The sequence below is a fragment of the Drosophila ficusphila genome, unplaced genomic scaffold (assembly GCF_018152265.1).
Source record: "Drosophila ficusphila isolate 14025-0441.05 unplaced genomic scaffold, ASM1815226v1 contig_414, whole genome shotgun sequence".
Lineage (NCBI taxonomy): Eukaryota > Metazoa > Arthropoda > Insecta > Diptera > Drosophilidae > Drosophila > Drosophila ficusphila.
In genome coordinates, this window is record NW_025064328.1 from 17,085,061 (window position 1) to 17,097,400 (window position 12,340).

General features: G+C 44.0%; 3 protein-coding genes across 4 annotated transcripts; 1 reads left to right on the forward strand and 2 right to left on the reverse strand.

Moving 5' to 3' along the window:
• Positions 1-78: 78 nt before the first annotated feature.
• LOC108094004 (MORN repeat-containing protein 3) lies at positions 79-796 on the forward strand. Its single transcript, XM_017194430.2, has 2 exons — positions 79-487; positions 609-796. Exons 1-2 carry the CDS (start codon positions 79-81, stop codon positions 794-796), a joined length of 597 nt encoding a protein of 198 aa, XP_017049919.1.
• Positions 787-5,193, reverse strand: LOC108094003 (protein three rows). The gene is given in 4 exon segments (XM_017194428.2): positions 787-1,104; positions 1,107-3,675; positions 3,739-4,728; positions 4,784-5,193. Coding segments are annotated over 4 exon segments (4,134 nt in total). The 5' UTR covers positions 5,105-5,193; the 3' UTR covers positions 787-850.
• Positions 5,194-5,388: 195 nt separating this feature from the next.
• On the reverse strand, positions 5,389-11,167 carry LOC108094002 (acidic leucine-rich nuclear phosphoprotein 32 family member A). Of its 2 annotated transcripts, XM_017194427.2 has the most exons (7): positions 11,039-11,167; positions 10,475-10,813; positions 7,692-8,068; positions 7,552-7,631; positions 7,062-7,367; positions 6,525-6,773; positions 5,389-6,457 (listed from the first exon to the last, which is right to left on the reverse strand). In XM_017194427.2, the coding sequence occupies exons 2-7, from the start codon at positions 10,520-10,522 to the stop codon at positions 6,414-6,416; spliced, it is 1,104 nt and encodes a 367-aa protein (XP_017049916.1). In that variant the 5' UTR covers positions 10,523-10,813; positions 11,039-11,167; the 3' UTR covers positions 5,389-6,413. The 2 variants fall into 2 exon arrangements, with proteins under 2 accessions (XP_017049916.1, XP_017049915.1); XM_017194426.2 differs by lacking the exon at positions 7,062-7,367 and having other exon boundaries at positions 11,039-11,162.
• Positions 11,168-12,340: the final 1,173 nt, after the last annotated feature.

Consider the following 12,340-nt stretch of genomic DNA (forward strand, 5'->3'; position numbering starts at 1 on the left):
TTCGTCCACCCAAGACACCACATGGCACCGCCGCATGTGACAGACCCGCTCAGAAGTGTTTCAGTCACCGGAGGAGACATGTCGTGCCCGTCGAACGGATACGGTTCCGGAGTGCGCTGCCAAAGGTATCCCGGTGGCAGGTACCAGGGCAAGTGGTGGGGCATGCAGCCCCATGGGTACGGGGTGAAGCGCTCTGGGAGCGGTTTGGTCTACGAGGGTCACTGGGAGATGGGGCAGCGGCATGGCCACGGAACTCTGCGAAGGAAGGAGCCCGGTGGCCGGATACAACGCATCTACGTGGGCGAGTGGCAGCAGGACAAGCGGAAGGGCGAGGGGAAGCAGTTCTATCCCGACGGTTCCGTTTACTTTGGCCAGTGGCTAGCCGACCAGCGCAGTGGTCAGGGTATCCTGTGGCAGGCTGATGGAGGAATCTATGTGGGGGAGTGGCTGCTCGACCGGATGCACGGCAGAGGTGTCCTCTTTACAGGTAGGCGGTGAAGTAACTACATACCTTTCTTTAACTTTTTGATTTCATATAATTGAATATTTAATTTCTATAAACTTCTTTATACTTAATCTCTAATTCAAACCGAACTTTGAATGGACAGCGAATGGAAATCGGTATGTAGGCCAATTTGAAGGTGGCTGCAAGTCAGGAACGGGTGTTTTCCACCACGGCAACGACGGTCAACGAATTCAGCGAGGCTTCTGGAGCCAGGGCGTCTGCAAGACATCGTTAATGCCCCTGCTAAAAGGATATGAACACAAGTATTCTACCGCAGCAGCTATCTTGTAACAAATAGTTTATATTTATTTATTTGAATAGAAAATAACTTTTTACTTATGCTAATCATTCCCGGTTTCGTCTGCGTGTGTTGATGGTTTTCGTTTCCGACGCCTGCTGTTCCGACAGCTGTCGCCTGGGTCTTCTGGATGAAAGCGGCGCTGTCTTTGGTGTTTCCTCCGGCTGGCGTATCCTTGCTCTGGTGCTCCTCGCACTTACGGCCACTGCTTCCAAACTGGTGTCCAAATCTTTGACTTTCGTCGTCGCTTTGGCCTTTGGTTTCTCCCTGGGCTTTGATTTGGAAGGTTTAAGGGGCTCGGGGGTGAATCGTCATCGTCGCTTATCTCGATGGGCTGGCAGGTATTGAAGTCCACGTGATCCGAGGGTGGAGTGTTCTCAGTACCGCTTCCTCCGCTACTGTTGCTAGCAGCACTCGGCGGTCGAAGCTCGAGCTCCTCGTAAATTCTGAACCTTGGTGCCTTTTTGGCGGACTGTTTCACTTTGGCAACCCTTTCCTTGACTGCAGATGCGGATCCTGCTGCTGCGCGGCTCTTGTTTTCTGGAGATTGATTAAAAACCAGTGCCCGACGAAGAGTTTTCGGCACCGGTTTCTCCTTGCCCGCGGGATTTAGCTCTAGTTGTGCCGTCTTTAGCTGGGCCATAAAATTGTAGGAGTAATTAATGTCCACCGCTTGCAGCTGCACTTTAAGACCCAGTTGAGCCGTTGATATAGCCTCTGAATGCTTTCGCCTAAAGCGAAGATAATTGAGGTGATAGAGCTGCTGCATCTGCCACATGGAGCCCATTGAGGCACTCATCTCTGGTGTTTTCTGCAGCCAATTCTCTGACCTTTCATAGAACTCGTCTAGCTGTTCGCTATTCCTCTGAAGGAAACGAAGACGCGCATGGAGACAGCCCATAATAAAATAGAGGCACTGAAGCTGCGAGCTCTCGCGAAGAGTAGGAGGCGCATCATCTAGGCTCAAGTAACGATCCAATGTAACTTGGGAGCTGGGACTATTCGGACGCGCGACGAGCAGCTTCGGAGAGTTCACATTTAGTTGCTGCTGCTTTCTGATAGGCTCCACCAGCTGAAGGAGATGCATGTTGCTGGTTAGGTCGATAACGGCAGGATCCTTAACCACTTCCTTTTCCAGGGAAACTTCCTTGGGTGTCAAAGGTGTGATGTTCAAGCAGTGTTCGATGAGTCGCAGCTTCGACTGTGCCTTGTCGAAGTTTTCCATCTGCAGATTGGTCCACAGCCAGGCAAGAAATATCTCGATGGCCCTTAAGGCCAAGCCAGATTGGAGGACCAAATGGAGCACGATGTTGGAGAAGGCCAGGCGTTCGCTCAATCTATTTGCTGAACACTCTGTGCTTTCTCTGACGAGAGTGGAGAGCAGCAGTTGCAGTGAGCCACCGTCCAAGCTAGAAAGGTTGCAGAAATTCCGAACGTTGTCCAGAAGAGTGTCCAGCTGTCGCAGAGGCGTCAGCATCCGGCGACTCTTTGGCTTCTTTTGCTGGTAGTCCAGTCTGAAACGCACTGTTTGCAGGGTGATCAAAACGATATCACTCTTTCCCACTCGCTCGGGAAACTCTCCGCGAAGCTGCTCCACTTGCAGCAAAAGCAACTGGGCGTGGCTCATGCAACCCATTCTGGCATAATAACTGGCCAGGTGACAAAAGCAGAGCATCACCGTTGTTTGCTGACGCTTGAAAAATCTCCCTGCCTGCAGCTGTGGCCACAAATCATCCAGCATTTCCTCCGCCCACTCCACTTCCTCCGAGAGATTAAGTTGCAATCTAGCGTGAACCTCATTCTGCGACAGGAAATGGTTTAGAGCCCGAAGGTAGGTAAACCTATCTTCCAGCAGACGTCCTATCCTAAGGAGCAGCAGCCAGGCGTCGTCCTCTTCGGATCGATAGCCCATGCTGGAAAGAGCCATGGCAGCGGCAACACCGTCGTCAATCAAAGCCTCCCAATCAATGGGAGTTTCCTCAATGCTTAGAGGCTCTTGATCTGCCTGGTGAAAGAAGTAACTAAAAGCGCAAATAGCTTCACTGGCTAAATTAACTAAGCGCTGCTCCCGCTGGACGTTAATCTGTGTTAAATTCTGCCTGAGGAGCAACTCTTCAAGAAATGTTTCAGTCATCTCTTTCGAGGAAAACTTTGTTTTTTGAGCCTCCAGTGCGTCCAACATTAATCCTACACTTGCATGGCCCAAGAACAAGTAATCCATTCGGCTGAGCGAACTCTGTTTCTTTAACTCCGAGCGAATCTTCTGACACTCCTTTAGAATGCAGGCATCGTTGCGCATTTGCCTGGCCAAGAGAACCAGGTGGTAATTACTTAATCGGCAACGGATAAGCGACTGCTTATGCGTAGAAGATGAGCCCCTCAAGTAGTGGAGCACAGCAAAGAAATCCGTGTCGTAGAGCTGTTTCTTCTGGGCAGGAGTTAGAGGGTTGGGCAGTGGACAGGACTCGTGCCACTCGTAGACGCACTTGCTGATCTCCTTGCCTTCCTTTTCCTGATTGTGGTAATGCAAACAGATCTGCGAACGTAGTCGGGCGGGGTTCGTGAGCGAGGCCAAATAACTGGCTTGCAGCTGGCCGGCCATGTTGGGATCTTTGCAGTGGAAGCTGGCCTTAAAAAGACGACGCAGAAGGCTATTCATTTCCTTTCCATCAATCAGAGCCCGCAACTTCTGCAGTGGTTCCAATAGAGGCAATAGCAGGGACATTTGCTCCGGACAGGACACCTTATCTGCTACATGTACCAGCTGGCGAACGAGCTTGATGACCTCCACGCTTGTGGGACCCAGACACTTCATCGTCTTAACCACGTCCATTGAGTAGCTGACTATTGCAATCAGTGGTTTGTGCGGGCTCTGAATCAGGAAGAGGAAATAAATTAGTTCTTTCTTAACATTTAAATCAGTTTAAGAACGTACCCTGTCTCTCTTTTGCTCCTGCAACGGTTCCCAGTTTATGTAGGCATCCAGTGCGCACAAGCCAAATGCCAGAATGCAATGCCTTCTTAAGCTCTTGCAGGCCTCATTTGAGCAACTGACGCCCAGGGGACTCCTTGTCACATTCGCCGACAAAATACCGCAGCTATGCAGCAGCTGAAAATGCGCTGTATATGCCTCTGGACTGCCCTCACCCTCCATTTGCTGCCAGAAGAACTGGAAAGGCGACTGGGATTTACTGCCACTTTGATGTATAAGAACCTGCAGCCGTTGACTTGCCACTAGAAGGTCTGTTAGCCATTGCTCCTTGGCATGAGCTGCTCCTTTGTGCTCGAAAAAGCTCTGAAACTTCCGCGACAAATCTGTATAGGTGCGTTTGAAGTCGGCTGTGGGCTCCCGTACGTAGATTAACTTGATATAGTAGTAGATCAGCTGCAGTGCGTAGCTTAGGTTGGTTTCCTGGCGATATAACTCCTTGCACATGCGTAACAGCTGCAGTGATAGTTGCTGGTTTGCGTGAGGGCCCAGTGTATCGATTTGCACGAGGGCCAAGGTAAAACTCAGGTACTCAGGATATAGATCGGCCAAGTCCGAAGTAGAACTGCTGGCCAGGAGCTTAAGCAGCGAGTTAAACATCTTAGACAAACTTTCCAAGGGCAGAAAGCTAAGGGTTTTTAAGAAAGTTCTGCCTCTTTTGCCAAACAAGTTCTCGTTAAGTTTCACCAAAAGTTTTCCATTTTCGGTAATTTTTCTTTGCCTCATGGCCTCAAAGAGTTCACCCAGGGCCTCTAGAGAATGGCACAGTTGGTTTGTGGCCTCCAAGGGAAGGTTTTGCTTCTGCAGTTCCAAATGCAAGCCATTGAAGTGGGTCAAGTGTATGTCCAAGTATATTTTATGGTCCGTGTCCGCTTGCAGGCGGCAGGGTTGCGATCGAATGAGGTTGTACAGCTTCTGGCAGGCTTTCAGGGATCGCTAAAAACAAAATAATGCTTAAAAGGTGCCAATTTGAATTTGTGAGCACACAAACCTGCTGCCACAAGCCATGATGAATGTAACGCAAACTGACTAAGTGGGACTCCCATAAACTGGGCTTCTCTTCGTAGGGTGTTGCATGTGGCAGCATAACAGCCACTATATCGCAGTATAGATCGGCATTCTGGTATAGATTATCTTTTAAAGCCAAGCAAATATGACGCAGCACACTCAGATCGAATCTCAATGCATAGGATGCATCGTCACCTCGACAAGATCCTCTTGCAATATCCTGAAATTTAGACTCCACAGTTTTGCAGGCTGTTTCCACATCCAATCGGTTGCCTTTTAAAAGAGTAGCTATATCGTTAGACATTTTGTCAGATGGAAATAAGACATTTGACTAATTTAACTATGACGCTTCCTTTTTAAGTTGCTTAGCGCCAGATTTTGAGATCCAGTGTGACTGTGTATGCTAGAGGTGGGTAAAGGGGTTCCGATAGTATCGGTATCTGGTATTTTACTTATCACTATCCCCATAAAATATACATTATTTCAATCGATATTGCGCAAATTAATCGAGATTCAAAAAGAAGGCTAAAATAAGTATTTATTTGTAGAACAACCAACAAAATTTATTTCCTCCCAAAAACAATCAGATTTAAAATGATTTAGTTTATGTATTTCAGTTTCAATGGGCTGGTACTGACACATCTCATCTCGTTAAATAAACGCGGGTCCTTCATTAATCATAATGGTTGCTTACTTGTTTATTAAACGAAAAATCTTGTCTAAAACTGTTTGTGGATAAGATTTACTCGCCACTTTCAATGAAACAATTCTACTGCCGTTGAATAAGTGGAAACATTCGGTATGTGGTAAAAAGTCTTGCTTAAAAGTACATAAAGGAAAACAATTTGGGATGCTCAGTGATGGAGGCATTACGCTTAAAGAGAGACGCGGATAAAGTTTATATGTCGGGGAGGTGGGTAACAATGAAAATGTGGGTAGATCAATCACCTTGCGCAGAAAGTGAATGAAGTTGGATTTCGCTTAACTTATGCGTATTTAAAGAAGGAATGACTTAAGAGTTAGTTAAAAGTTCTTAGCAGTAATTGTGTGATCGTTTTCACGTGAAACTTTGACAAAGCCGCAGTTGTACAAATAAAAAGTTGAACAATGTCCGAAAGCATTTCTATGTTGAAATTTATCATCAGATGGCTATAAAATCGTACAGGGTTAATGAATTTTACAATGTAAAGCGGATTTCATATTGCAAATCCGGCGGACGAAGGTGTTAAAACTGGAACTTGGGTTCGGATGAGGCTATAGTAATGCGGTTTCGTTTTCTTGGTTGCTTGCTTGGTTTCTCTTGTATTCCTCTTCGTGTTTTTCGCTTAAACATATCATTTCTTTTCTTTTCTTTTGCTTTGCTTTGTTTGATTATTACGTTCATTTTACTCCGCCTTTTTCTGCTGTGTTTGTTGTTTTGGGTTCTTAATAGTTTTTTTTTTTTCATTTTCTTTAGCTTACATTATAGAGAAACAAATTGTGGGCTTCCTAAAGGGTTAATCTTTTTTCTATCAAAATATGATGTGTGTGGCTGTGTTGGTTTTGTGTGTGTGTGTGTGGGTGTATATTTAAATTTATAACGTACAAAGACGATACAGCGACAGATCAAAGGTTTAACCATCATGCTTTCTCTTCTTGCCCCGGGCATGCGATTCATCTGAAAATGGAACACGAAACTTCAGTTAGGGAATTCTGATCAACTACAGTAGTAAAGCGTAACCCACCTCCTGCCTTCTCGACATCCTTATCGTTCTTGGCATTTACCGATGCAGCCGATTCGTTTGCATCACCATCGGCATCATCAATATCGGAATCCTCATCCTCGTCGTCCTCGCCGCCTTCGCCCTCGCCTTCCCAATCGGAGTTGTCCTCCTCCAAATCGTCGTTGTACACCTCCGATAGGGACACCTCGCCATTGTCCTCCTCGTCACTATCATCGCTGTCACCCTCTTCGTCGTCATCATCACCGGAAACTGAAAAAGAAATTGAAAAAAGGTTTTATCTCAAGTCTATAACTCGAACTTCCCTAAATCGACTTTAAAAAGTTTTAAGTATCGGTATTTTAAAATGCCAAGACTGTAGTAATTTGTTTTTAAGCGATTCTACAACTTGGCCTACATTTCAAACTTCCTTAACTCGAATTTTTTTTTATATCTAAAGAAATTTAAGGGCGGGTCATACAGAGTAACAAATAGTTGTGCTGTTTCGAGTTAGAGAAGTTCGACGTTGACTGAAAACCTGTTCAGAAACGCCATGCTTACAATATGTGGCATTGGCCAGATTTAAAATGGCAAGGAACCAGTAAAGCAGGATAGCAAAATTTATGCTGGAATTGTTAGGAGACTGTTGGGTCGCCGTTATCACAGATTGCTCAGCGGTGGCGGCAGATGTGGATTCCCTCAACTGCAACTCTTTTAGATACTCATCTAATTCGTCTACTTCATTGTCATCCGACTTTGGAGGCGGTTTGTCCTGCAAAATCTTTTTCGCCTTGACCCGCTGCTCCAATGCCTCGAGCTCGTCTAAATCGATTTCTAACCCATTCAAACAGAAGGCACTGCGCTTATCTGAAAGGCGACAGAAGCTTGGGTTGAAAAGTTCCTTTTTTGTGATATTTAGTAAGCGTGAGCCACGGAAAACGACTTAAGTGTTTAAGCAGACGGACAGTGAGCTTTAAATGGTGGTACAACCAATATAAGATCATTCGATTCTGCAGATTGTGTAAGCGATGATACCCATTGAAATACACACCTTCCTCCTCGGAGTCGTTGCCGTTGACCTCATCATCATCATCGCCATCAGATTGCGCTTCCTCGTCGTTACAGTCAAAACTGAAACAAAAGAAGATATTTAATCTTTCTACTTTTTTTTAATAAGAAAAGAAAACTCACCCATCAAGGAAGCTTAACGACGGAAGCATCTTAAAGATCTTCTCGCGATAATTATCCACCTGAGTGGCATCGTTATTAAACAGGTCAAGCACATCCAGATTCTTAAACTCCTCCAGGGGCTTTAGAGTCTCCAGGTCTTTGATCTTGTTACCGGACAAGTTCAAATATTGCAGTTTGGGGCTGGTGGTCAGATAGTTTAGGCCGCTCGAAATGCGGTTGTCGGACAGCTCCAACTTCTTCAAATTGGGAAGCTTGGGGAAACCTTTGAGTGTGGTGAGGCCCACATTAATCAAGCTAAGCGATTCCAGGGCGGTGTATTCGTCTGTAAGGCCAACAATGCTTGTACTTCGGCAATTGTCCAGATTCAGTTCTGTGATCTGGGATAAAAAAGTGACATAATAAGAATAAAGACTTAAAATCATTTAATTTATTTTTAAAAATCAACTAGTATTTAATTTTTTTTGAATTTAATAAAGTTATCGATAGGCCATATCGACGGAGTTCGATCAAGTGGTGTTTTTAGGTATATTGTGCCAAAGACCAATGGAAAATTTGTAGGCTATGATTTGGTCACACTGGTGTAAGAAATTGACGCAAAGCGAGCAGAAAAAAAATGGAGAACAATACATACGCAAAAATCGATCAAACGCTGAGAATTTTTTTGTTGAAATGGAAAATCGACATTGCATGCAAAATAACGAATTTGGCGCAACGACAAACGTCTTGGTAAACTATTAATGCTGCTGTCCAATAGCCGAATTGCGCATTTTTTTAATGCAGGCCGAGGAAAAAAGTGCCAACGCGCGTTTATGTAACCCCAAAATGTGACTGTGTGTGCCAGAGCGTGTATGTGTGCGTGTGCCTCGGCACAAAGCAGAATGCGCAAAGAGAAGAATGACGGGCAAAAAGGAATTGATGGGGGTGGGAGGCAGATAGAAAACAAGCCGGCAGCCACAACAACAGCATGTTTGACCGTGACGTAGTTAGTTGTTGCGCCTGTCTGCGAAAAGTGGGTGGGGGATGGGGGTTATAGAGTAGCATGATAAGCTACAAAATGAACAAATGTACACATTTGCCTTATTTGAGGCTGTGCAAGTTCAATTCAGATTACCCAATTATCAATATGTCGCGTCGACCCAACAACAAAGAAACAAGATGGGTGCCTTCAGAGTCCGTCTGTCCCTGTCTAGCCGAAGAACAGTTATGTGGCTACAGGGGATATTCTCGAACTTAAAATGTAAACAAGAGTCTAGGATTTAAAGAAATTAGAAGAAAACGTTAACAGCAAAAACATTTTACGGAACTAAGCAAACCTAAATTTATTCATGAACGTAGTTTAACTTTAAAAAGTTTTCTACTTTAAAAGGGAACTTGACTTAATTAAAAAAATTTGTATAAAGTTATAAAAAAAATCTATGGAAAAACAAAGCTTCATATTATAATTTTGTTTCTTATATTTTTTTCGAAGCTATTTTTTGAGGGGGATTTAAAATTGAAGCCGTCTAAAGTTGTGGTTTTGTGTTCTGCTATGTGGTCAAATTGTATAGTGTGGTTTTTAAGGGCATTTCGATAAAATTGACAACGAAGTAAAAAAATATACAAACAAGACTAGAGGAATGGCCAGGCCGAGATACAAAATGGTGTGCTAAAGTAATATCAAATCAGCTTGTGTTAGAGAAAGGCTACTGTATCTGAACAAATGAGCGAGAATGAATGCACACTGCTTTTGGTTTTGACTTAGTCGCAAATGAGTGTGTATGCGTTAATGTTTTTTTTGTTGGCGTTGTGCGGTGCATTGTATGTGGTGGGTGGCGATGGGTGGGTGCTTCGTTGGGCGGCTGGGTGACCGCTGATTGAGATTGAGTAGGCTGGCCATTCAGAGCGCATGTTTATTAATCAGCGGCTTTGTCTTTTCACTTGCATTTCTTTCGCGCTGCAGCCCCCACTGGGCTGAAGCGAGATGGCAAGAGTTAGCTATGGAGAGAGCGTGCAGGTAAACACATTGGCGAGAGGGAGAGGGGGTATAGCGGGATTGCCGGATAGACAGTGGGTGGGGGAGCATAAAAGTATTATGACTGCGCAGTCAATATATGTATGCTATGTGTCGATTATTTTGTGCATAAGTTTTCTTACGGCATGCATGTGTATCTTTTGTGCGTGATACGCGTGTGTTTGTGCGGATGATGCGCGCGCTATAATGTTGTTATAGATACATTTTGGTATCAAATAACCTGAAATTACAACATGCAGCAAACACACGCGCACACACAAACACATGTTGCCGTGTTTGTCACAATTGAAGGCCGGCAGAAACAACAACAACGCAGGAAAAAGGCGAGAACAAGAAGTCAGGCAGCATTGCCAGCTGTAGAGATTATTGAATTTCAGGTGCTAACGCTCTTTTGACAAATATGATCTTTACAATTTGGCAGGGAGTGATGTAAAATCAATCCCCTTTGAATGATAATATGCAATGCTGGTTGAATGACTGGTAAATCTGAATCTTATAGCACTGAACAGCGGGCAAGGCGCAAAATGCGCGCACATGGCAACACTGGCGTCACATACATACACACACGCATACAAAGGCATGTGTAGAATTTGCTTATGGCGATCAATTTTTTTTTTGTTCTTTTCTTGTTGATGCCGCTCGGCTGCTTCTTCTTCCATTGCTCTCTTTTATATGGCGTCAACACATAAACTAGATTTACATGATGCACTCGCACACAAACACTGCGTTTAATTTAGGTTTTAATTTAAGTTTTATGGCGCGTTTTTCTTACCTGATTTACTTTGCGTGCGCGACGCTCCAGCTCTATTCTCTTCTCCATTGCAACGGCACTTGTTTGTTGTGTATTTTTGGGTGGTCGCTCTTGGGTTATTATTCCTTGCAGTTTTCTTGTTTTTGTGTGTTTTCCTTCTACTTATTTGTTGGTGGGCTCGGGCTCCCTACGAATAACAGCGCACGCACCAAAGGCAAAAAAAAGACTCGTACACACAAACACACACGGGCGCGCTCGCACACGCTCACTCACACAGACGCAGCCTTGCAAATTTTTCTTTTTCTGCTTCTTTCGGTATTTTCGATGCCGCCACCGCTCGTTTTTTGCAGATTTTTATGGCTAAAATGAAAAACGGAGGGTAATGAAAATGCTGTTAGTTACTGATAGGTATTTGAAATCACAACTGCATCCGCCAACTGCGACTGCATTGTAACGCATTTCCCTCGATTCCAGCACATGACGCGCCTTTTCAAAACGACTTTAAGCCTTCAATTCGGCGGTAAACTCTAGGTTTATCACTTTTTCCGGCAGAAAGGGAGGTTAATTTGGCTCACACGCACTCACCTGGCGATGCTGAATATTTAAATACTTCGAAATCAATTTTTAATTGTATTTTCAACCAAAGCAAACGCTAGAGCTGGCAAAATGGCATGGGAACTATCGATAACTATCTCATGTTAGCGTGTGCACCCACCTGACCTATTCAGAACACCCTTTTTAACTAGCAAAGATACCAACCAAACCCGGCGTGAACACAGCTCACCTTTAGTAAATACACACTCTTCGGTATTTAGCCGCCAAATTCAAATTCTAGGATCATATTTTTATATTTTATATTATAAGTTAATTTAGGTATTAATACACACAGTTTACTTGCCCAACAGTCTATAACCTTGGGTACTTCAATATTTGCTTAAATTTAAGAATTGCATTCTAGCTGCTTTTAGTGTTATTTTATTAGCAGACGGCAAAGGACACGAGCGAAGCCCACCCAGAATCCCCTTAATTATTAGCGCGCAAAATGACGCTGCTCGCAATAATGCGGCATAATCAGAGGCGCGTGCAAGCAGGGGAAATGCGAAGCTGCCGAGCGGGGTCGCCGGATCGAGAATATATAGGATTACCGTTGCGAAGGACGGTCGCCTTAATTAGCCCTGCAAAATGTGCGGCAAAACAGCACTAAACAGCTTTAGGTTGGCTATTATATTCCTCGGAGTCAACGAACGCCACTGAAGGAAGTTAAAAGTTAACCTCGCGTTGACATGGCAAAGTTAGCTTTTCCCAACACAAACATATATACACATACTTACACACAGGACTTTGCAAGATGGCCGCAAGGACGCGAACTTCCCTTCGTGTCCCTGAACTTGGCACAGCCTCAAATGAAGTAAGCGACTCAATTTGATTTCCACGGCTCGTTTATTTCAGCGCTCTTCAATCCTGATAATTTTAATGTGAGCTTAATGCCCACCCACAAAAAACACACACAGGTATCCTGGTAATTGTTTTTACTGTATCAAAGGAGGAAAATTACTGAAGTCAATCTTACACAAAAAGAAAATATAAGAAAATTCATTATTTCCGGGGTTTTCACAAGAAGTTAGCGAACATCTCAAGTACCTACATACATATATCCATTTTATATGAGATGTGCCCATATTTGTGTAAAATTATATAAGTTTATACTTAAATAAATAGTAAATGTGTTATATTTAAATAAATATGTGTATTATATATTCACATAAATTCTTACTTAACTATAATTTTTCTTCGTGCCTTCTCTAGCGTATCAATTAGTCAGGTGTTCGTCCTTCCGCCTGCGCAAATTTGCCAAACGTGTGTCCTCGCTCCACTTGGGGATAGTAA